This window comes from Felis catus, chromosome C1, assembly GCF_018350175.1.
Source record: "Felis catus isolate Fca126 chromosome C1, F.catus_Fca126_mat1.0, whole genome shotgun sequence".
NCBI lineage: Eukaryota > Metazoa > Chordata > Mammalia > Carnivora > Felidae > Felis > Felis catus.
This window is the reverse complement of record NC_058375.1, coordinates 41411193-41436672: the sequence shown is the minus strand read 5'-3', so window position 1 is coordinate 41436672 and position 25480 is coordinate 41411193. Positions and strand designations below refer to the sequence as shown.

The following is a 25480-nucleotide window of genomic DNA, read 5'->3' as shown; positions in this document are numbered from 1 at the left end:
CCTCTGTGTTGTTCTCTGCCCCTCCCCCAATGGTTCTCTCCCTCAAAAGTAAGTAAATAAACTTAAAAAAAAAAATTGGCATCCCATACAGCTTGCTTTCAGAGAGTATATGCACTAACACACTAACCAGAAAGCCTAAGAATACAGTCTCCTTAACAGTTATATTTCTTGTTATGAATAAATTGGAATACTAGTTTATATAACAGTAAACACAATCTATAGTTAGCGAATATATGTCAAACACTGTCACAAACTTTAGCTTTTTGTTAACATTTACTGAGCACTTCTATGCCAGACACTATGCTAGTGCTTTAAGCACAATTTTATTTAATTCTCACATCAGTCTTATAAATTCTTTTTATTATATCCATTTTATAATTGAGGAAGCAAAGGTTCAGAAAAGTAACTTCCCATGGACTCATAAACAGCACATGGGAGATACAGGATTCATATCCAAGTTTAACTCCAAAAGCCATGAATTTCTACCAGTTACTATAAATCTGGTTAAGTCCTCCTTCAAAGATGTTCTGAAGGCTGATTGTCAAATCAGCAATCCTGAATTCAGTAGTATAAATGTCACCCTATAAAGCCTCACAGCAGTACCTCAGTAGGTGTACCCCTGCCTTCTGAACTACCTCTGGCCTATAAACCCTAGGTCACTAGATAACAAATTCAGGTCCACATCCCTTATCTGAGAACTCTTGTTCATACATGTTTTGAAATTCACTATTTTAGAAAAATAATACAGTATCCATATAGTACATACACTGTGTCATACCTGAAATGGGATCTAGGGTATCAAGCATTTAATTAATTTCACAATCAGGCATATTAATATTTCTGTAGTACAACATATATTTACACTAACTATGATAAAGACCATAAATAGCCACACAGTTCAAGACAGGCTTTACTTCCAAATGAGAATATAATAAATTTAGGGAAAAAACTTTTGGAATTCAAAGATTAAGAAATTTCAAGGGCACCTGGGCAGCTCAGTCACTGGGGCATCTTGACTCTTGATTTCAGCTCTGGTCATGATCTCACCACCATGAAACTGAGCATCATGTCAGGCTCCATGCTCAGTGTGAAGCCTGCTTGAGATTCTCTCCATCCCATTCCCTCTCACTCTGCCCCTCCCCCACTCATGGTCTCAGTCTCTCTCTCTCTCTCAAAAAATTTTTAATAAATAAATAAATATGAAATTTCAAAATTACAGGAAAGGATTGTGGGCTTGTATTTTGATCTAATGACCTATTACATTGTGAAGTCCCAGGTCTTTCACTATTTCTTAAAAAAGATCATTTTATCTTCAAGTCAGGATTTTAAACCAACAGATCAGTGAAAAGAATGACTTTCACAAGGTTTAATTAAGCACAGCTATGATGACTTGCAGTTGTCACATTCCTTCTAAATACTAAATAGTAGCCTAAATTCTGTAAATTAAATTATGTTAATATATGTAGACCTCAAGGTAAATTTTCTATTTTAGCTTTGTTTCTCAAATACTGCCCAAAATACTAAATAATAATTGTTATTTCACAAAAAAATGATTGAAGAAATGATGGAGACATGCATGTTAAACTCCAGGTGGTTTGTGTTGTATATTAGTACAGTACTTCTCTGTGCAGTGATAATCCATTATCATCATTCAACTTCACTTCTGTAACAAAACTTTTCTAGGAATGTTTTTCCTCATTTGGCAAAGACTAAGTCAGGGCCCAAGATAATAAGGTCATGAAAAGACAAGCAGTAAGAAGAACATTACAAAAATTTGAAGATAGGAGAACTTGTACAACATACAAAATAATTAGCATCAACAGGAGTCAGAACCACAGAATTTTGTAGTCTTTGTCCTAATTCTAAGACTCATCCTCAGGCCCCAATTTAGAATGGAGCTATACTCCAAAAGCTCCTGTTCAAATGGAGACTGGAACTAAGAACAAATATTTGTAAAGAAACTGGTAAAAATAGTTCCCAAGAATTCCAGAGGTATGGCTAAGGGCTTAAGAAATTTTCAAGGACTTTGGGGCGCCTCGGTGACTCAGTGGGTTAAGACTCTTCATTTCAGCTCAGGTCATGATTTCACGGTTCATGGGTCTAGCTCCGCACTGGGGTCTGTACTGACAGCATGGAACCTGCTTGAAATTCTCTCTCTCCCTCTCTCTCTCTCTGCCCCTCCCCACTTCACAAAATAAATATTTTTTTAATGCTTTAAAAAAAAAAAAGAAAGAAAGAAATTTTCAAGTGTTTTTTCCTCCCTAAGGAAAAACAAAAACAAAAAAACCTCAAGTACACCTGGCTATATGCATAGGTGAAAACATCCCTCATGACCTTCTAAAATGAGACCACTTAGACTGAATGTTTGTGTGTTACCATATATGGGAGACAAAGAAGTAAAAAATATATAAAAAACTAAGCCACATGGCATTTGGGGCTCAGTTCTTCAGGTATGAACCCAAGTGAGTGGTGCTGGCAGGAATACAGTTTCTTCCTGGAAAGAAAAGCCTCAGTGTCATGTCTCTCTGTGCAAGAATCTTGCTACACAAGGACTTGACAAGTTAATGATCTACAATAAACATATTTTACTTTCATAATCAGGGGGAAAAAACTTTTTAGAAAAGCAATGTAAAAGCCCTCATTCTTTGTCAGGTCTAATTTTACTTCAAAATTGGGTTTCTTAAAAAGGAAAAAAAAAAAAAAAAAACAAAAGGAAGAAGGCAGAAGAGTGAACATGCAAGCACAAAATGGTGGGTTTGTCATGCAGGATGTTACCTATCAGAAATTTACACTTAACTCCTCTTTGAATTGTAGGTGACTACAATTTCAAAGTGGAATTATCTTTAAGAATTTGCCACTACCTTTCTATTCTCATCCTGTGAATATAAAATATTCATCACTCAACAAATTCTAAAACTTAGTATCTGCTCCCTACTCCCTTCTCCTCATCTAGTAGGCTTTTAGTGAACTGTAATAGGAAGGACAATCTTTGCTTATCCTTGGCATTTCAACAGGAATGACCTAAGTCCCTATCTTACATCTTAGATGTAAAAAGATTCAGTACTTATTAATGATTAATCAATGTAGTTAGCATTTTAGAATGATCTTTGCAGAAAGTTTACTTCATTGTGATAATGATATAAATTATTTATTACCTGTCAGCAGACTAGTGATAACTTGGGTTTATCATCATTTTTAAGTATCACTGCAAATGCAATTCAATATCCTCTGAAAGAAAGAACATTCTATGTGGAGTGAGAAAAGTTTATCACACACATAAATTGTGTGATTTCGTAAGTCTCAATTTCTTCATATTAACTACTTCACACATTCCTTAAATATTTACTGGACACTCACTAAATGTCAGCTACTGCTCTAGATGTTAGATATAAAATACTGAAGATAAGTTTCTCATGGAGTTTACATTCCAGAGGAGAGAAAAAGACAACAAGCAAGGAAAAATAATCTCTGCAGCTAACAATAAATGCCATGAAAAAATAAACCAAGATCATTGTGATGGTAGCTGGGAGTGAGGTCTACTTTAGGTGGGCTGTTATGGAAAGGCTTCTCTGAGCAGTGACACTGAATTAAGACCTGTATAACAGGAATCCACCATGCCACAGATCTGGAGTGATAACAGACTGAGAAGCCAGAAAACCTATGCAAAGGTGCTGAGGCAGGCACAAGTTTGAGGTGCTCTAGGAACAGGAAAAAATAGCTGGAGTGGCTAGAGAGTGGTGAGCAAAGGGAGTAATGTAGAAAAAGAAATGGAAGCTGATAACCAAGCACATATAAGTCATAATAAAGAGTTTGGATTTTTTCCTAAAGTTACTAGAGAATTTTAAGCAGGGAAGTAACATGATCTTTTGTTTTTCTTTTTTTTTTTTTAAGCACTTGGACTGCTGATAGAAATGGATTTTAGAAAGTAAAAATGGAAACAAAGAGAATAGTTATGAGGTTTTTGCAACAGATCAAGTGAGACATAATGATGATGGTTTATATGCTAACATGGTAGCAAGAAAAAAATGAGAGATGTTGTGAGGTCTAATGAGGTGATATACTTGACCATATTAGAAAATACTTAGAACAAGATTAATAGCTAATATAGGCTTGTGACAGATTGTATTTTCCAATAATAGCCAATAATATTTCTCATCCCACAAGCTCTTCTAAAGTGCCACTTCCTCGGGTGCCTGGGTGGTTCAGTCGGTTAAGTGACCAACTTTGGCTCCAGTTATGATCTCATGGTTCTTGGGTTCGAGCCCCACATCAGGCTCTGTGCTGAACGCTTGCTCAGAGCCTGGAGCCTGCTGCAGATTCTGTGTCTCCTCCCTCTGCCCCTCCCCCGCTTGTGTTCTGTCTCACTCTGTCTCTCAAAAATAAATAAATGTAAAAAAAAATTTTTTTTTAAAATAAAATGGCACTTCCTCATTAAGAAGTAGAGTCTTACTTGTTGGTGGGTCTTCATAAACTGCCTTAACTAAGTAAGCTGATTATTACCCAACTGAGCAAAACCATGGGAGATAATGCAGATTATTATACCTTCCCTTCAGCATCAAACAGCATAGGCCTCTTAATCTCCCAAAGTCAGATAACTGACATCTCATTATCTCAGTAAGTAAGTAAAAATGAAGGAAAAATTACATCCTTTGTTCATTTTGCTACTTGAAGAAATGCAATACTAAACTATATACAAAAATTTTACTAAAATGTAAGTTGTAGAATATCATGTACAAAATAATCGAATTATGTAAAATATACATACATGTATATTTAAGCATGAACTGTTTTTAGGAAAAGTTACTCTTCAAAACACAGAGGAATTTCAGATGGAACTTTTCTTCTTTCTATTGTATATACTTTTCCATACTGTTTCAATTTTTTTTTTAATTAAAGTGTCATCTCTTATTTTTAGAATAATAAAACTGTTGTTTTAAAGCTTTAAAAAAAAAAAGAGAAATTAGGGGCACCTGGGTGGCTCAGTCGGTTAAGCGTCCGACTTCAGCTCAGGTCATGATCTCACAGTTCAGGAGTTCCAGCCCCACATCCGGCTCTGTGCTGAAAGCTCTGAGCCTGAAGCCTGTTTCAGATTCTGTGTCTCCCTCTCTCTCTCTCTGCCCCTCCGCTCTCTCTCTCTGCCCCTCCGCTCTCTCTCTCTGCCCCTCCGTGGCTCGCACTATCTCTCTCTCGAAAAAAGAAAGAGAAAGAAAGAAATTATGTTGCCAAACTCTGCAGAGACAATGCTATTAAGTGTGAAGGGAGAAGTAGGCAGAATCCATACTTCCCATGTCTCTCAAAGAAGTGTAGAAGCCAAAGGACTTTGAACACCGGAGCCTGGGAGGAAAAGAGACTGAATCTACTAGGAAGAAAATGGGAAAGCTGGAAAAAAAGATAGGTGGGTAACTGTGAACTGAGGGAGATTAAAACCAAAAAAAGGCTGCGTGGGCACAGGGGGAGGGACCCCCCCTTCTGCAGAGAGACAAAGGGAAGAGAAAGAGCGGCTAGGGAAATGCAGGAAAGTGCAGGACCATACCTAGACAGGAGAAAGACCTCAGACTGAGACTGAGAGGGATCCAATCTCTAACTGTGGGGCTTTCTTCGGACTGGGGCTGGCTCCCTGTTTGCGCACCTGGGGTGGAGGGGAGCCAGCCCTGGGTGTGGTGGTAGGTCAGAGGCTCAGTCGGCAGTTGGAGAAAGTGGTTCCCTCCCTGGAGGGCTGAGCGATAGTACAGAACCTGCCTGCATCCGCCACCCCCCGGGGCGCAGTGGCTGGGCAGAGGGCACAGTCTGCAGGAGAAAAAGGCAGCCGTCTCTCTGGAGTGCTGTGGGAGAAGCCAAAGCCTGCCTGCGTCCACCATCCCTGGGGCTCCGGTGAGGGAGGACAGCGGCTTTCAGGCTGAAGTAGGAGAAGGCTGTCCTCCCTGAAGTGCGGAGGCACAGACAAAGCCAGCCGGGACCACATATCAGGCCGCACAGAGAGGCGCCTTCCCCAGTGCTGGAGTGCACGGAGCGGGACTTTGAATCCTAGCCAAGCACAGGGTCAGGGGAGTTGGAGCAAGAAGGACCGCCCTGTCTGCACCCACGGCACAGTGAGGACGACTCAAACTGAGTCCACCAGTACGGCTCTCCGTGGAGAAGAGACTGGGGGATCACCATTTCCCCACCACCACCAAGGTGGGGCCTCAGGGATCACTCCAGGGGCCCATAGTGGAGGTGGGTCCAGATAAAGCCAAACCAGGCCCCTCTGCACTGGGTAACTGCATATCCACTCGAGCAGCACAGACCCTGCAGACATCTACTACCGACAAGTGATACAGCATTGCCTGGATTAACTCTAGGTCAATTCTGGATATTTAGATATACTCTGCCCCCCACCCCAATTTCTCCCCCTTATCTCTTCCCTCTCCTAGGCTGGTTACTCTGGTTATTGGTCTATCTAAACAAACATATTTAATCCATTGTCTTGATAAATGTTCTACACCTCCTTCTTTACACTCCTTTCTCTCTCTCTGAAATAAGCCATATAGTTTCTCAGTCTGGGTAACTATATCTTCGTTTAGTTTTCCCAGCCTCCTTCTTTATTTTCCTTTCTCTCTCTCTGGATTGAGCCATTTAGTCTCTGCCTAATCAATGTTTATTTTTTCTCCCCCCCACTCCCCCAACGTCATTTCTCTCTTTGTATGTGCTCTTCCATCAGCACCGCCTCCACCCTCTTCTTTACTTGTAGTCTGTGTTTTTGGGTTTTTGTTTTTAGTCTTTAGGTTTTTGTTTATTTGTTTGTGTTATTGGCTTGTATGTTTGTATGTTTTTGTCTCCGGTTTGTCTATTTGTTTTCATTTACAGGGCTACTCCAAGGAACAAATCAAAGCACATCTGGTGGAGGGTCCGAAATATTACTATGAGTAGGGTAATAAAATAACCAAAGTCACAACAACAGAGAGCAAGTAACAACCCCGAAAAAACACCTCCTGAAGGGCCAGGCTCTGGACAATGTATGAACCTCCTTTAATATAGCAATGCTCACAGGTGCAGAGCACACAACAAGCTTTTAAAACAGACAAGGGACAGAAAACTAGCCAAAATGATGAACCAGAAGAATTCTCCTCAAAAGGTATTCCAGGAAGTAGCAACAGCTAACAAATTGATGAAAACCGATTTAGGCAATATAACAGAACAAGAATTTAGAATAATGGTCATAAAATTAATCACTGGTCTTGAAAAAAGCATAGAGGACAGCAGAGAATCTATTGCTACAGAGATCAAGGGACTAAAAACTAGTCATGATGAATTAAAAAATGCTATAAATGAGGTGCAAAATAAAACGGAGGCAGCTATACCACGGATTGAAGAGGCAGAGGAGAGAATAGGTGAATAAGAGGATAAAGTCATGGAAAAAGAGGAAGCTGAGAGAAAGAGATAAAAAAATCCAGGAGTACAAGGGGAGAATTAGAGAACTAAGTGATGCAATCAAACGGAACAATATCTGTATCACAGGAATTCCAGAAGAAGAAGAGAGAGAGAAAGGGGCTGAAGCTGTACTTGAACAAATCATAGCTGAGAACTTCCCTGATCTGGGGAAGGAAACAGGCATTGAAATCCAAAAAGCACAGAAAACTCCCTTCAGGAGTTTTCTTGAATCGATCTTCGACACGACATATCATAGTGAAACTGGCAAAATACAAGGATAAAGAGAGAATTCTGAAAGCTAGGGATAAATGAGCCTTAACATACAAAGGTAGACACATAAGGGTAGCAGCAGACCTATCTACTGAAACTTGGCAGACCAGAAAGGAATGGCAGGAAATCTTCAATGTGATGAACAAAAAAAATATGCAGCCAAGAATCCTTTACCCAGCAAGTCTGTCATTCAGAATAGAAGGTGAGATAAAGGTTTTCCCAAACAAACAAAAACTGAAGGAATTCATCACCCCTAAACCAGCCCTACAAGAGATCCTAAGGGGGACTCTGAGTGAAATTTTGCAAGGACCACAAAGTACCAGAGACACCACTACAAGCATGAAACCTACAGATATCACAATGACTCTAAACACATATCTTTCCATAATAGCACTGAATGTAAATGGACTAAATGCTCAACCGAAAGACAAGGGTATCAGAATGGATAAAAAAACAAGACCCATCTATTTACTGTCTACAAGAGACTCATTTTAGACCTGAGGAGGACACCTTCAGATTGAAAGTGAGGGGATAGTGAAGTATCTACCATGCTACTGGAAGTCAAAAGAAAGCTGGAGTAGCCATACTTATGTCAGACAAACTAGACTTTACATTAAAGGCTGTAACATGAGATGAAGAAGGGCATTATATAAGAATTATAGGGTCTATCCATCAGGAAGAGCTAACAATTATAAATGTCTATGCACCGAATTCAGAAGCTCCCAAATATATAAAACAATTAATCACAAACGTAAGCAACCTTATTGATAAGAATGTGGTAATTGCAGAAGACTTTAAAACTCCACTTAAAGCAATGGATAGAACATTTAGACAGAGAATAAACAAAGAAACAAGGGCCCTGAATGATATATTGGATAAGATGGACTTGACAGATATATTTAGAACTCTGCATCCCAAAGCAACAGAATATACTTTCTTCTCAAGTGCACATGGAACATTCTCCAAGATAGATCACATATTGGCCACAAAACAGCCCCTAATAAGTATAAAAGAACTGAGATCATACCATGCACACTTTCAGACCACAACACTATGAAACTTGAAATCAACCACAGGAAAAAATCAACCTCCAAGCATGGAGGTTAAAGAACACTCTACTAAAGAATGAATGGGTCAACCAGGCAATTAGAGAAGAAATTAAAAAATATATGGAGACAAATGCAAATGAAAATACAATAATCCAAACACTTTGGGATGCAGTGAAGGCAGTCCTGAGAGGAAAATACATTGCAATCCAGGCCTATCTCAAGAAACAAGAAAAATCCCAAATACAAAATCTAACAGCACACCTAAAGGAAATAGAAACAGAACAGCAAAGACACCCCAAACCCAGCAGAAGAGAAATAATAAACATCAGAGCAGAAATAAATAATATAGAAGAATCTAAAAAAACAGTAGAGCAGATCAATGAAACCAAGAGTTCGTTTTTTGAAAAAATAAACAAAATTGATAAACCTCTAGCCAGGCTTCTCAAAAAGAAAAGGGAGATGATCCAAATAGATAAAATCACAAATGAAAATGGAATTATTACAACCAATCCCTCAGAAATACAAGCAATTATCAGGGAATACTATGAAAAATTATATGCCACCAAACTGGACAACCTGGAAGAAATGGACAAATTCCTAAGCACCCACACACTTCCAAAACTCAAACAGGAAGAAATAGAAAACTTGAACAGACCCATAACCAGCAAAGAAATTGAATCAATTATCAAAAATCTCCCAACAAATAAGAGTCCAGGACCAGATGGCTTCCCTGGGGAATTCTACCAGACATTTAAAGCAGGGATAATACCTATCCTTCTCAAGCTGTTCCAAAAAATAGAAAGGGAAGGAAAATTTCCAGACTCATTCTATGAAGCCAGAATTACTTTGATTCCTAAACCAGACAGAGACCCAGCAAAAAAAAAAAAAAGAGAGAAATACAAGTCAATATCCCTGATGAATATGGATGCAAAAATTCTCAACAAGATACTAGCAAATCGAATTCAACAGCATATAAGAAGAATTATTCACCATGATCAAGTGGGACTCATTCTGGGGCTTCAGGGCTGGTTCAACATTCACAAATCAATCAATGCGATACTTCACATTAATAAAAGAAAAGGTAAGAACCATATGATCCTGTCAATCGATGCAGAAAAAGCATCTGACAATATTCAGCATCCTTTCTTAATAAAAACCCTCGAGAAAATCGGGATAGAAGGAACATACTTAAACATCATAAAAGCCATTTATGAAAAGCCCACAGCTAATATCATCCTCAATGAGGAAAAACTGAGAGCTTTCCCCCTGAGATCAGGAACACGACAGGGATGTCCACTCTCACTGCTGTTGTTTAACATAGTGTTGGAAGTTCTAGCATCAGCAATCAGACAACCAAAGGAAATCAAAGACATCAAAATTGGCAAAGATGAAGTCAAGCTTTCACTTTTTGCAGATGACATGATACTATAAATGGAAAACCCGACAGACTCCACCAAAAGTCTGCTTGAACTGATACATGAATTCAGCAAAGTTGCAGGATACAAAATTAATGTACAGAAATCAGTTGCATTCTTATACACTAATAATGAAGCAACAGAAAGACAAATAAACTGATCCCATTTGCAATTGCACCAAGAATCATAAAATACCTAGGAATAAACCTAACCAAAGATGTAAAAGATCTGTATGCTGAAAACTATAGAAAGCTTATGAAAGAAACTGACGAAGATACAAAGAAATGGAAAAACATTCTGTGCTTGTGGACTGGAAGAATACTGTTAAAATGTCAATACTACTCAAAGCTATGTACACATTCAATGCAATCCCAATCAAAATTGCACCAGCATTCTTCTCAAAGCTAGAACAAGCAATCCTGAAATTTGTATAGAACCACAAAAAACCCCGAATAGCTAAAGTAATATTGAAGAAGAAAACCAAAGCGGGAGGCATCACCATTCCAGACTTTAGCCTCTACTACAAAACTGTAATCATCAAGACAGCATGGTATTGGCACAAAAACAGACACATAGACCAATGGAATAGAATAGAGACCCCAGAATTGGACCCACAAAAGTATGGCCAACTCATCTTTGACAAAGCAGGAAAGAACATCCAATGGAAAAAAAGACAGCCTCTTTAACAAATGGTGCTGGGAGAACTGGACAGCAATATGCAGAAGGTTGAAACTAGACCACTTTCCTACACCATTCGCAAAGATAAACTCAAAATGGAAGAAGGACCTGCATGTGAGACAGGAAACCATCAAAACCCTAGAGGAGAAAGCAGGAAAAAACCTCTCTGACCTCAGCCACAGCAATTTCTTACTTGACACATCCCCAAAGGCAAGGAAATTAAAAGCAAAAATGAACTATTGGGACCTCATCAAGATAAAAAGCTTCTGCACTGCAAAGGAAACAATCAACAAAAGTAAAAGGCAACCGATGGAATGGGAAAAGATATTTGCAAATGACATACTGGATAAAGGGCTAGTATCCAAAATCTATAAAGAACTCACCAGACTCCACACCCAAAAAACAAATAATCCAGTGAAGAAATGGGCAGAAGACATGAATAGACACTTCTCTAAAGAAGACATCCGGATGGCCAACAGATACATGAAAACATGCTCAACGTCACTCCTCATCAGGGAAATACAAATCACAACCACACTGAGATACCACCTCACTCCAGTCAGAGTGGCTAAAATGAATAAATCAGGAGACTATAGATGCTGGAGAGGATGTGGAGAAATGGGAACCCTCTTGCGCTGTTGGTGGGAATGCAAACTGGTGTAGCTGCTCTGGAAAACAGTGTGGAGGTTCCTCAAAAAATTAAAAATAGACCTACCCTATGACCCAGCAATAGCACTGCTAGGAATTTACCCAAGGCATACAGGAGTACCAATGCATAGGGGCACTTGTACCCCAATGTTTAGAGCAGCGCTCTCAACAATAGCCAAATAATGGAAAGAGCCTAAATGTTCATCAACTGATGAATGGATAAAGAAATTGTGGTTTATATACACAATGGAATACTACTTGGCAATGAAAAAGAGTGAAACCTGGCCATTTGTAGCAATGTGGATGGAACTGGAGAGTGTTATGCTAAGTGAAATAAGTTAGGCAGAGAAAGACAGATACCATATGTTTTCACTCTTATGTGGATCCTAAGAAACTCAACAGAAGACCAGGGGGAGGAAGGGGGGAAAAAACATTACTACAGAGAGGGAAGGAGGTGAAAAACCATAAGAGACTTTTAAATACTGAGAACAAACTGAAGGTTGATGGGGGTGGGAGGGAGGGGAAAGTGGGTGATGGGCATTGAAGAGGGCACCTGTTGGGATGAGCACTGGGTGTTGTGTGGAAACCAATTTGACAATAAATTTTATATAAAAAATGTCAATGTTATCATATAATAAAATCATGTGATTTATAATTTTTCATTTGTTAATGAATTATATTAAAAATTTCTTGACAATTAAAAAAAATTAAGTGTGAAGAAGTACCTATTGGGTTTAGCAACAAAGCTATCACTGGAGACCTTTGCTAGGATTTTCAGTAAAATCTGGAGGTAAAGACCGCTGCAGAGTAAATATAAGATGGATAAAGAGATACAACGTAGAAACTTTCCACAGGTTTAAGAGGTTAGGATGTATTTCCAGGGAGACACAGCATTAGAAGAGACATTTTTCTACTTGAGAGAAATATGACCATGTCAATTTGTTAATAAAAAAGTCAGTAGGTCCTAAAGTTCAGATGGAAATTTCAAGAACCTAAAACAGACAAAACAATCTTTAAAAAAAAAAAAAAAAAAGCTGAAAGTCATACTTCCCAATTACAAAACTTATTACAAAGCTATAAATAACAATTGAGAGTCACCTGGGTGGTTCAGTTAACTAAGTATCCAACTCTTGATTTCAACTCAGATCATGATCTCACAGTTTGTGGGTTCAAGCCCCGAGTCGGTCTCCGTGCTGACAGTGTGGAGCCTACTTGGGATTCGCTCTCTCTTCCTCTCTCTCTGCCCCTCCTCTGTTCATGGGTGCATACCCTCTCTCTCAAAAAAAATAAGTAAACTTTTTAAAAATTAAAAAAAACCCAAAGCTATAATAATTGAAACAGTGTGACACTGATATAAGGACAGACATAAAGATAGATGGAGTAGAACTGTGAGTTCAGAAATAAAACTGCATGCTTATGGTCAATTGATTTTCAACACGGTGACAAGAAAAAAAAAGTCTTTTCAATAATTGGTGTTATTATAACTGGATATCCATACACAAAAGAATAAAAAAATTAAAAAGAATATAAAATCTAAGAAAAAGAATATGACCCTTAGAATATGACACCATATACAAAAATTAATTCAAAATGAATCAAAGACCTAAACATAAGAGCTTAAACTCTAAAACTCTTAGAAGAACACAGGTATAAACCTTTGTGACCTTAGATTAAGCAACGGGTTTGGTTTTTTTTGGGTTTTTTTTAGGTAGGCTCCGCACCCAACGTGGGGCTTGAACTCAACCCTGAGATTGAGAGTTGTGCTCTACCAACAGAGCAAGCCAGGCGCCTCTAAGCAATGGTTTCTTGTCACCAAAAGCACAAGCAACATAAGTTAAATTAAACATAATCAAATTTAAAAATTTTGTGCTTCAGAGAATGCCATCAAGAAAAAAAAAAGGAGAAAATATTTGTAAATCATGTATGTAATAAGGGACTTGTATCTAGAATACATAAAAAAAAAGTCTTACAACTTAATAAAAAAGACAAGTAACACAATCTAAAAATTAGCAAAGGATCTGAATAGATATTCCTCTAGAAAAGATATAGAAATGGTCAATAAGCATATGAAAAGATGTTCAACATCAATAGCCATCAGAGAAACACAAATGAAAACCTTAATAATATACTACTTTACACCCACTTAGGATGGCTATAACCAAAATGACAGATAATGACAATATTGGCAAGGATATAGAGAAATTGGAACCCTTATACCTCTGGTGGGAATGTAAAATGGTGTCGCTGCTTTAAAAAACAGACTGGCAATTCCTCATAAGGTTAAACATAGAGTCATCATATGGCCTAGCAATTCCACTCTTATATATCTAAGAGAAATGAAAACATATGTCCACACCAAAACTTATGTATACAAATGTTCATAGTAGCATTAATCACACTAGCCAAAAAAAGTGGAAACAACTCAAATATCTATTAACTGATGAATGGATAAATACAATTGTGTAATACTCATACAACAGACTATTCAGCAGTAAAAAGTACTGATATGTGCTATAATATAGATGAATCTTGAAAACTAAATGAAAGAAGCCATGTTAGAATTATTTAAGGAATAGTTTTATAATAGGATTCTAGTAAAGGAAATGTACAAAATAGGCAAATCTATAGAGACCAAAAGTAGATTAGTGGTTGCCTATGCTGGGGTGAAATACTGGTACGAATATAATGGAAACAGTGTTTATTTGGGGAGTGATGAAAATTTTCTAAAATTGACTGTGGAAATGGTTACACAATTCTATGAATATATTAAAAACCATGTACCTGTATCCTTCAAATAGATGGTATGTGAGTTACTACCCCAGTAAAACTGTTACACACACACACACACACACACACACACACACACACACACCACTACACACAGAACAAAAAGCAACAGGCAACCCAAAGATTTACTCAAAATTTCCACATGAAATTGTTACAACACAGATTTTTTTATGTTTTTAACATTTATTTATTTTTGAGAGAGAGAGAGCACATGCGAGAGAACGCATGGGGGAGGGACAGAGAAAGAGGGAGACACAGAATCTGAAGCAGGATCCAGGCTCTGAGCTGTCAGCACAGAGCCAGATACAGACAGGGCTTGAACTCGCACCTTGAGATCATGACCTGAGCCGAAGTCGAATGCTTAACCCACTGAGCCACCCAGGCGCCCCAACAACAAAGATGTTTAATTGTCGTATTGCAAAATAAATATTCTTAAAAATAAACCACAAAAGCAGCCCTGGGTGGCTTCAGTGGCTTACGTGTCTGACTCTTGATTTTGGCTCAGGTCATGCATAATCTCATGATTCATGAGATTGAGGCCACTCAATCTCAATACACAAGCACTGTATTGACAGCACAGAGACTGCTTGGGATTCTCTCTCTCTCTCTCTCTCTCTCTCTCTCTCTCTCTCTCTCCCTTTCCCTCTCCCTCTGCTAGTACTCACTCTGTCTCAAATAAATAAATAAACTGGAGCGCCTGGGTAGCTCAATCAGTTAAGCACCCGACTTCGGCTCAGGTCATGATCTCCCTGTTGGTGGGTTTGGGCCCTACATTGGGCTCGGAGCTGTCAGCACAGAGCCTGGAGCCTGCTTTGGATTCAGTGTCTCCCTCTCTATCTGCCCCTCCCCACTCTCACTCTCTCAAAAAATGAATAAACACTAAAAAAAAAAAATGTAAATTAAAAAATAAATAAACTTAGAAAAAGAAAAAAGAGAAATCACAAAAGTCCATACATAAAAAGGAAGTTGAAGTTACATGAGAGAAAGGGAGTAGAGAAAAAGCAGATGAAGGAGAAAATCTACAGACTGAGGTCCTATGAAAATTTGTGAGCAGATTGAAATCAGAACACCCAAGGATTACCTCTTCCACTCAGATGGGGACAGATGCAGGCAAGGGTTGGCAGGAAAGCAGGTATAGTAACAAGGTAGTTACATGGGTACACGATGTTGAAAGTATTCCCACTAAATGTATTCCATTGTCTCGGAAGCATGGGACCTTCTCTGAATAATGGAGGAAAGAGAAGGGTTGAGAGAATGTAGAGACATCTGGCAGAGTGACAAAGCAAATATTCACCCAATATTTTATCCACCCGCCTGTGCTATAGCAGTAATGCTAAAATAAAATCCAAGAAATGAAATGAGTAGACAATCTTAGCATGAAGGCTTCATGTGAACAAAACTCCAGGAAACAAAATCAACTTTCATAATAATCTTAACATTGTCATGTGAATGGGAAATTAAAAAAATTATGAATACCTCAAAACACTTCCCTTGAATATAATTCCATTTGTATGATTCCATGTACCTTGTAAACTTAACTTTTGCAAAAAAAAAAAGTAAATTCCCTTTTTTTAAGGAACTAGTCTATGAAGAGAATCCTTCATGATAAAGTGAGAAGGAAAATAAATAAGTGGACTGGCCATTTGTTTGCCTTTCTCTATAAGCAAGAAAAGGAATCAAATTATTAATCTAAATCACTTGTGTACTGTTCTACCTTTGATTGGAATTATGTAATTATTTGAAAATCTAACCCTATCACAATTGCCACATACAGGAGTGGCATGTTTGAGAACAACTCTATTTTCTGTCCTTCCACAAATTATTACCATCAACAAAACTGCTTACAACAGAAGCAAGAGCTGACTGCTTGTCTGATGGAACAAACTAAGCACAAGATCCACACATTTCTACAGGCTCTAGATAATTAAACAAAAGCCACTGTTGTTGATACAAGGCTTTACATAAAGCATGAAGACGTACATATTTGCTATTAGTACAACCTGCAAAATTTACAAGGCTGTGTAAAAAACAATTCCAAAACAGCCTTCTGAATCTCATCTCTAAGCCAAGTTTTAAGGGCCTTGGACATTACATTCACTACAACAACAATGTGCCACAGTGTAAGGCTTGAAGATTACAATGCTCAGTACTGCCATTGAAGAGTTTACAAACTTGTACAGATAAAGAATGTACTCTACATACAACTAGCTAATGATAACAAATGTGAAATGATTAAATCCCCAAAGAATTAAATGAGCAAGTTTCAAGGGTATTAAAACAGGGAAAAAAATCAAGGCTGAGTAGAGTATTCAAGAAAGCAAAAGATATAAAATTTCCATATACTTCTTCACACTGATACCACTTACCATTTTATGAGCTTTCTTTGTTTTCTTTTCAGGACATGTAGATTAAATACAATTTTTGTTCTGTTCCTTTTATTTATTTTACTATTGTTTTAAGTTTATCTCTTTTGAGAGAGAGAGAGCCAGCAGGATAGGGGCAGAGAGAGAATCCCAAGCAGGTTCTGTACTGTCAGTACAGACTTTGACATGGGGCTAGAACCCATGAACCGTGAGATCATGACCCGAGCTGAAACCAAGAGCCAGACATTTAACCACTGAGCCACCCAGGCGCCCCTTGTTCCTTTTACAATTCAAAAGCCACTTTATCAGTTTTGGATTTCTAATACATACCATTTAAGCTTAATAAAAACTGTCAAGAACAGTTTATTTAGAAAAGTATAAATTCACTTTTGTTTGATGGGAGTGGTGCTGGTATCTTCCTAGGAGAATCTGACACTACCTCTTCTACATCTTTGCAGGAAAAACACATATTCTTAAGCTTTTCAAAATTTTGATCATCCTCCAAAACAATGCTAAGGACTGCCGAATAACACTTGAATGTGTTTCAACTACCAGTGGTTCTGAAATGCAAAATCATTATGAGTCTCTTCCAGGCAGCAAGTAATAGCAAAGAACACATGATTTTTCTAATGATTCTTTTGCAAATAATACCTTGGGTGGCTCTGGCAACTTACTAATTCATTGTTTCTAACTTTCTCTCCAAAATGTTATAAAAACAATGCAAATCAAGAAAGAGAGTTAAACATTTTGGGGTAATGATGAAACAAATTATATTTTATAATCCCAACTAGTTTCTCAAACAATCTGATTAACCGTTAATGTGTCTCTAGCTATTCCTTTTTCCAGGTCCCAAGGCCACTGATTTAAAGCTTTACTATACTCCTTAAGTCCTCACTGTACCCTCATTTTTAATATGGACCTTGATTCCTGTCTCCACAACATTTAAGCCAACCCCTATCGTAGAAGCCCTCCCCCTCAATCCATATTCCTCTCTGCCTCTTTCAAAATGAAGTATCTTGAGTAATGTGCACTCACTTTTTCTATTTCTTATACCTTATTTACTCTTTAAACCACTCCAATCGGCCTTCCTTCCACAACTACCACCCCACAGAAACTGCTCTCACTAAGGGCATCTGTATGTCCAAATTGATCAATTCAATGGATATTTTTAGACTTCACCTATTCAATCCTCTCAACCACATTTAAGCCAACTCACGATTCCCACTTTGACTGCCAGTGTTCTGATTTTTCTTGTATCTCTAGCTGTCCCTTGTCACTTTCCTATTACAGTTTTTTTTTTTTTCTCTGCCAATCCCTTGAATGTGATTGTGACTTAAAATTATCTGTCCACAGGGGCACCTGGGTGGTTCAGTCGGGTAAGCAGCCGACTTTGGCTCAGGCCATGATCTCACGGTTTGTGGGTTCAAGCTCCGCGTCAGGCTCTGTGCTGACAGCTCAGAGCTTGGAGCCTGCTTCAGATTCTGTGTCTCCCTCTCTCTCTGCCCCCACCCCCCCCACTTGCATTCTGTCTCTCTCTCTCTCAAAAATAAACATTAAAAAATAACTTTTTTTAAATCTGGCCACAAATTCTTTGACACTCGTTTCAAAAGGTAGAGCCTAATTGCCCTCCCCATGCCTGTAATTCCCATCCCATGAGTGTGAGCTAAACTGTAGGATTCATTTCTAATGAATAAAATAAGGCAGAATTCTCAGACTAAGACATAAAAGGCACTGCAGTTCCTTGTTGCTTTTACTTTGATCATTCCCTCTGAGTGAAACCATAAAGCCTGTCATGATGACACTAGTCTAGTCTGGAGAGGCTAACTGGTGATGAACTGAGGCCACCTTCTAACAGCCAGTAAGGACTGAGGCCTTCTGCCAACTGATGTGAGAGTGAGTCATCCTGGAAGCAGATCCTCCAGCTCCCATCAAGCCATTCACAGGACTACAATCCCAGCCAACGTCTTGACTGCAACTTCTTGAGACCCTGAGCCAGAGCCACACAGCTACGTCACTCCCAAAGTACTGGGCCACAGAAACTATGATAATATTTGTTAGTTTAAATTGCTAAGTTTTGGGGTAATTTGTTACAAAGCAATAGAGAACTAATCCAATGGTGTCTCTCAGCATCCTATTTAATTATTCTCACTCACTCTCTCAATTCTCCATGTATAAAGCTAATATAGATCTGTAACCCAGATTTTTTCCTAAATTCCATACTATTGGACATCTTTACGTCAATTTCAACATGCCCTAAAGCAATCTTTCCCCGAACCTGTTTGTCTTCCCTATCATCATTCATCCATGTGAAACCAAAAACTTGGATTTCATCAGACAACTCCTGCAATTTTGTTCACATCCAATCACTAAGTCCTGTCAATATGACCCAATTATTTCTCTGTAATGACAGTATTCTTTAAAAAATACAAATTTCACCTATACCTACTGATCAATTTTGTTTATTTATATTTGAGAGAGAAAGAGAAAGAGACAGAGCACGAGCTGGGGAGGGGCAGAGAGATGGAGACAGAATCTGAAGCAGGCTCCAAGCTGTGAGCTGTCAGCACAGAGTCCAACGTGGGGCTCCAACTCATGAGCAGTGAGATCATGACCTGGGCAGAAGTCAGATGCTTAACCGACTGAGCCACCCAGGTACCCCCCTACTGACCAATTTTAAAATCATAAAGACAATCAGACATCATGTGCCACTTGATATAATATGTTCCACCTATGAAGAATTCTCACCCAAAAGAAAAAAAAATGGATCTGATTAAGCTTCTAGCTCTAATTATCAGTTTATACAGTTCCTGTATTACAGGAAATACAGACAACAAAGGAACATGTTTAAACATACCACAGATCATTGCCAGTGAAATCCAGAATGTAGAAAACTCTACAGAATAAATTATCTGGTTTCTTCAACAAATAAGTGGCAAAGAAAAAAAAGAGGGAAGGAGGACCTATAAACTAAAAGAGAGATGCAATTTTATGTGTGGATCTTATTCAGAATCCTGACTCGAACCTACTGGTGAGGGAGAGATGCTTGAGACAACCAAGGAAATTGAACATGACTGGATATCTGATATTAGTAAATTATTATTTTGGCTTTTTTTTTAAATTTTTTTTTAATGTTTATTTATTTTTGAGACAGAGAGAGACACAGCATGAGCAGGGAAGGGGCAGAGAGAGAGGGAGACACGGAATGTGAAGCAGGCTCCAGGCTCTGAGCTGTCAGCACAGAGCCCGACACGGGGCTCGAACTCAACTGTGAGATCGTGACCTGAGCCAAAGTTGGACGCTTAACCGACTGAGCCACCCAGGCGCCCCTATTTTGGCTTTTTTAATGTTTATTTATTTTGAAAGAGAATGGCAGAGGGGCAGAGAGAGAGGGAGAAAGAGAGAATCCCAAGCAGGCTCCACACTTGTCAGTGCAGAGCCCAACTCAGGGCTCAAACTCACAAACCGTGAGGTCATGACCTGAGATGAAAGAAAGGCTTAACCAACTGAGCCACCCAGGCACATGTTAGTATTATTCAGTTTTAATAATGCTATTGTGATAACATTTTTTTAAAAGAGAGAGACCTTAACTTTTAGTAGTACATCTAAAATATTCACAAATGGGGGCGCCTGGGTGGCTCAGTCGGTTGAGCGTCCGACTTCGGCTCAGGTCACGATCTCGCGGTCCGTGAGTTCGAACCCCGCGTTGGGCTCTGGGCTGATGGCTCAGAGCCTGGAGCCTGCTTCCGATTCTGTGTCTCCCTCTCTCTCTGTCCCTCCCCAGTTCATGCTCTGCCTCTCTCTGTCTCAAAAATAAATAAAAAACGTTAAAAAATTAAAAAAAAAAAAGAAGTTCATGCTCTGCCTCTCTCTCAAAAATAAATAAAAAACGTTAAAAAATTTTAAAAAAAGAAGGTTTTTAAATAAATAAATAAATAAATAAATAAAATATTCACAAATGAAATGACATACAGTCTATCTGGGATCTACTTTAAAATAATCCAATAGGGGGTGGGGGCACCTGGGGTGGCTCAGTTGGTTGCACAGTTGATTCTTCATTTTAGCTCAGATTATGATTCCAGGGTTGTGGGAGCATGAAGCCTGGTTAAGATTCTCTCTCTCCCTCTGCCCCTCTCCCCCACTCGTAGGCTCTCTCTCTGTCTAAAATATTAAATAAAATAAAATAAAATAATCCAATGGGGAAGAAAGGGTGGTGGAAATATTAACAAAACTAAATTGGCCATATGTTGATAACTGTACATGCTGGATGACAGGAATCCATTTTACTATCATCTTTTATGTATTTTTTTAAATTTTTTTAACATTTATTTTTGAGAGACAGAGACAGAGCACAAGAGGGTGAGGTGCAGAGAGAGAAGGAGACACAGAATCTGAAGCAGGCTCCAGGCTCTGAGCTGTCAGTGCAGAGCACGACGTGGGGCTCAAATCCATGAACCGTGAGATCATGACCTGAGCTGAAGCCAGATGCTTAACCGACTGAGCCACCCAGGTGCCCCTATAATAAAAGTTTTTCTGTAATAAAAAGTGCTCACAACACTTAAATGACTTTCCACTGCCCTGGGGGTAAAGTTCAAAATCCTTAGCATGGTTTACCATGAAGGCTAAGAAAGCATTTCATTATCTAGCCCCTGCCTCCCTCTCCAGCTCATGTCACTGCTGTCCATCTCACAGACCAAACTCTAGAACTCTCAAACTCCTTACTCTTGTCTGCTCCAAAAACATTTATTCCATCTCAAGCAGTTCTCTCTCTCTGCTCACATGGCTAGCCTCTACTCATTCAGGTCACAGCAAACCTTTTCTAACCCTTCAAGACTGAGTCAAGGAACCTACCTACATAGCCCCCAAACATCCTATGCCCCCTATCATAGCTCTTACTTGCTGTATCCCCCAGTAGATCTATGTTTCATGAAACCATGGATTATTTCCATTTTATTTACCATTTTAACGCCTCTGCCTAGCATACTGCCTGGCACACAGTAGGTCCTCAATAAACATATGATAAATTCACAAAAGACATGACTTTCACTTTCTAACCTTCCAACTCCTCACTTATCTATAACTCCCTCAATTTTTCTTCCTTTCTCAGCTTCTTTTGTGATCATGATTCACATAAATTGTTGGCTGTTCACAGTGTTCCCAAATTTATACCTTAGCCCTTTCTGGGTATCTCATTCAATAAAAATACATAATAATAATTTATATGCTAAATTTTACAGATCTACATCTCCAGGCCTGATCTATGGCTCCAAATGCCTTCTGCACTCAATCTCCTGTTATCTCCCTTACACATCTTTACACTAGAGCTGCTCAGAAATTCTCAGTGTCTTCTTAATGCACCTTTATGTTCTCAAGTTTCCCATTTTGTGCATATTTCCCCTTGCCTGAAATGCCCTTCTTCTTTTCTTCCTTTATCCTGTAAATCTCAGCTCAAATGTCTCCCTCACCTTTTCTAGGCAATGTTCCCACAGCACTCTATTTACTTATTTCCATTGTAGAATTTATCATATTGTTTTGAAATTTATCATATTTTTTTGAAATTATGTTTAGGTGTCTGCTGCTGGATTGTAAGTTTCTAGGTAGAAGGACTCTCTCACCTTCTGTATCTCCATCACATACAATACAATCCCTATTAGTTGCTTACGGAATGAACTACATTATATTGTTTCTAATAATTAAGATACTGAACTAGAGCTGAAAGGACTGCCTAAATCTACTTTCCTAAAAGAGATAATCAGTTTCTCTGTTCCTGTATTGGACAGAGCAACACTATATGAAGTTCTTCTTCAAAAACAGAAAATTCACAGATTATGAAAATAAAAGAAAGGTAAAGTAAAAAGACCATCCATTCCCAGAGAACAATAGGTCTAGGTCTAGACCCAGGCCCAGAGAAAAAGATTCAGACTGAGGTGAAGTTTAGGTAAATCTATTCAGTCCATGGCAATCCCAGTGACTCTAACCCAACACTGAGATTATCCCAATAATCAATTTTCAGTACAGGACAACTCTAAACCAATGCCAATCTACTTTAGTTCAGGGTTTTCATGGCCACCTTGGAACAGATCTCCAACCATAGAGCCGGACCAGAGCCTAAATGATTCTGGAAACAAGGAACAGAGTGACTTGCTATTTATCACTCTGCTTAAAAGGCTATGTAACTAATTCAGATACTCTTCCTGGAAGATGCAGCTCCAAGTTATCAGCTACATGCACTAAACTGTACCTTCTAATCCTCCCAAATCCTAATGTACAAAAACAATGTCCAAATGTATAGAAGTCATTGACAACATTCAACGTGTCTCCTATTTAGTCTTTAAGTGATTACCTATCCTCTTCCCATCTTTGCTGGACCTCCTCTAATTTGGGATTAGGTATCATTTTATTTTCACAAGATCATTTTACTTTATACTTCTCTGCTGTTTCTCTACAAGCAAATGTTTTAACACCAAAGAACTAGAAAGGGGGGGGGGGGAAGCCTTCTAAAATATCTACTAGTAAGAAATATGATACCTCCTTCAGCTGGCAATGATGATGTTTTATAGAGTGTGGTCTCAGAAGGGAGAAATTAAGTGGCAGGCAGGGGAGTATATGGAAAAAAAGAAAAGTGTGTTTAGCCAGTAAGGCAAGGATCTATCAAGGTATTCAAAAACTAAAAGGGCAGGGAGGCAGTAAAGGATACATAAAAGGAAGAAAAACAGGAAGAAGGAAGGTTCTGTCTAGGCTAAGAGTTCCTAAGAACCCTAGCTAGGGCTCCAGTACAGCCCTAGAATTTAGACCAATACAATAGGATTTGTAGAGTTAACTTAATTCCATAGTGCCACTTATTGAAATTACCTTGAATAGGCTAGAAAGGTCCATGGGATTTTCTGATTATCACATCTACTAAAACCCAACATTACTTTACATGCATCTAAGCCATGGGATTTCATTATCCCAGAATTTTCAGTATATAATGTTCAGTTGCCTCACTTTCATGGCTACCTAAAGATAATCTTGAATGATGGGTTTAAATCTCATTCAGGTTTGGTCTTTTTCTCCCTTTAAAAAAGTATATAGAGCAAGGAAGTTGATAGTTAAAGGATGCTGAAAGTTATATTTTTTTTACTTCTGCAGACATGCCTTTAGTAACTTACAGCTTGCACTTTTCTCCTCCCTGAGGTGAAAGTGAAGTGCAGTGAAAATAGTCAGAAAGCCAAGAAATTTGTAATCCTGATTACACCACTTACTGCTAGCTTTGTGATCTTGAGCAAATAACTTAAAAGCCTGGAGCCTCAGATTCCAGAACTGTAAAATACCTACCTTGCATAGTTACTGTGAGTAAAATGAATTAAAGGAATCACTAAACTAGAATATAAGCTCCAGAGGAAAAAAAAAAAAAATGGTGAATATCCACGTGTGTGCACACACACCTAGTCCAAAGTAGTAATAATTAATATATAGTGGGAGTTCAATAAATATTTTTAAATGAAAAATAAATACTAATGTCCCCACTTCTCACATTAACCCTTCCTCTATAATGATATTTTTTATTATTTTCTGAAGATTTCAAAGGATTCTATTTTGTCCTTTTAAGTGGTTTCCTCCCTTTCATTGGCTATTATTAACTATACACCATTCAAAGACAGTAACTTTGTAAGTAATTTCTCTAATACCACCCACCTTCCGTTTCTAATGCTGTAGGTGTAGAAGGGATAGACAGATTCGTGGCAATTCGTGCACTTGCCCATGGGCACTGATCCGCGTTTAACGACAGTGAAGCCCTGAACTCAGCCCTCCCCAGAGTACAACTTTCAGGACACACCGCACTAGCCATTCTCTTCGTTAACAAGAGGCTCCTGTGTTGGAAGTCCTTGGCTTCAAAAGTTAAGGTGTCGGTTAGGCTCGCCTCTCACAGAATAGAAGAGTGCATCCCATGAAAGAAACACTCAATTTGGGCAGACAGGAGGGATTTCGGCTTCGGGTTGCGGGAGAGCCAGTTACCTTAGGACCTGGCTAAGCTTGTCTGACCGCTGCTCCGAGAAGGCAGAGCTCTTTAATCCCTGGAAGGAAGCTAAGGGGCGCGGCCGTCTACAGGCCCTGGAGGGGCCAATGTCAAGTTCATGACAATGTGGGGGAGAACCTCGTGGACTGCGCGACCTGACACTTTAAAATCATGGCTACGATCACCCTCACTCATCTATATCTGCGCTGAATCCCACCACAGATCAATACCAGACCCTAAAAAAGGAACGCGGCTCGCCCCTAACCCATAAATCAGACAGCCACTGCCAGCTTATTGGCTGCGCCAGCATCTTCTTCACCCTCATTGGCTATCCTGGACGTAAAACCTTCCCCCACGAGGGAACCCTCTCGTACGGCGGCACCCCCAGTTTAGCAACCTTTACCCGGCTACCAAAAAGCCCGTCCCCCCTCAGAGATAGCGACCGCCGAGGCACTCGGAGCTTTGCCCCCCGAGGTCTCACCGTGTAATAGGAAAGCAGCCCTGCATTGTAGTCCAGCACAAACCAACGGTACTGCCAGCCCTTCATCACGTTAGTCCATTTACTCAGCGGCCCTTCCATGATGGACGCCATCTTGGGAGCCGCCAATGACAACAAACGGCCTGACGTCACTCGCCTATAAGGAATTCACCATGCGGGGGCGGGGCCGCCGCGGGAAGGGGAGGGACCAGGCGGGGCCGGGGCGGGGCCAGCTGGTGCTTCTCGTCGTAAACTGCCCACCCACACCCCCAGCTATCAACTTCAAACAAGCTTTTTTGGGGCGCCTATTGTGTGCAGGACTCGGTGCCAGGGATGTGAGAAGTATAAGCCTGAATACCGCTAAGACTGTTTGTTAACATAAGTAATTT

The 25480-nt window shown here is 39.2% G+C and overlaps 1 protein-coding gene across 6 annotated transcripts in view; it reads right to left on the bottom strand.

Annotated features, from left to right (window-relative positions):
• The window catches only part of OSBPL9 (oxysterol binding protein like 9), a 191603-nt gene extending 166362 nt beyond the window's left edge, over nucleotides 1–25241 (bottom strand). For all 6 annotated transcript variants that reach the window (XM_011284993.4, XM_045035813.1, XM_011284994.4 and 3 more), the window contains exon 1: nucleotides 25095–25241. In XM_011284993.4, coding sequence (XP_011283295.1) covers nucleotides 25095–25205 — 111 coding nt within the window. In that variant the 5' untranslated portion in view covers nucleotides 25206–25241. The remainder of the gene's footprint in view (nucleotides 1–25094) is intronic.
• Nucleotides 25242–25480: the final 239 nt, after the last annotated feature.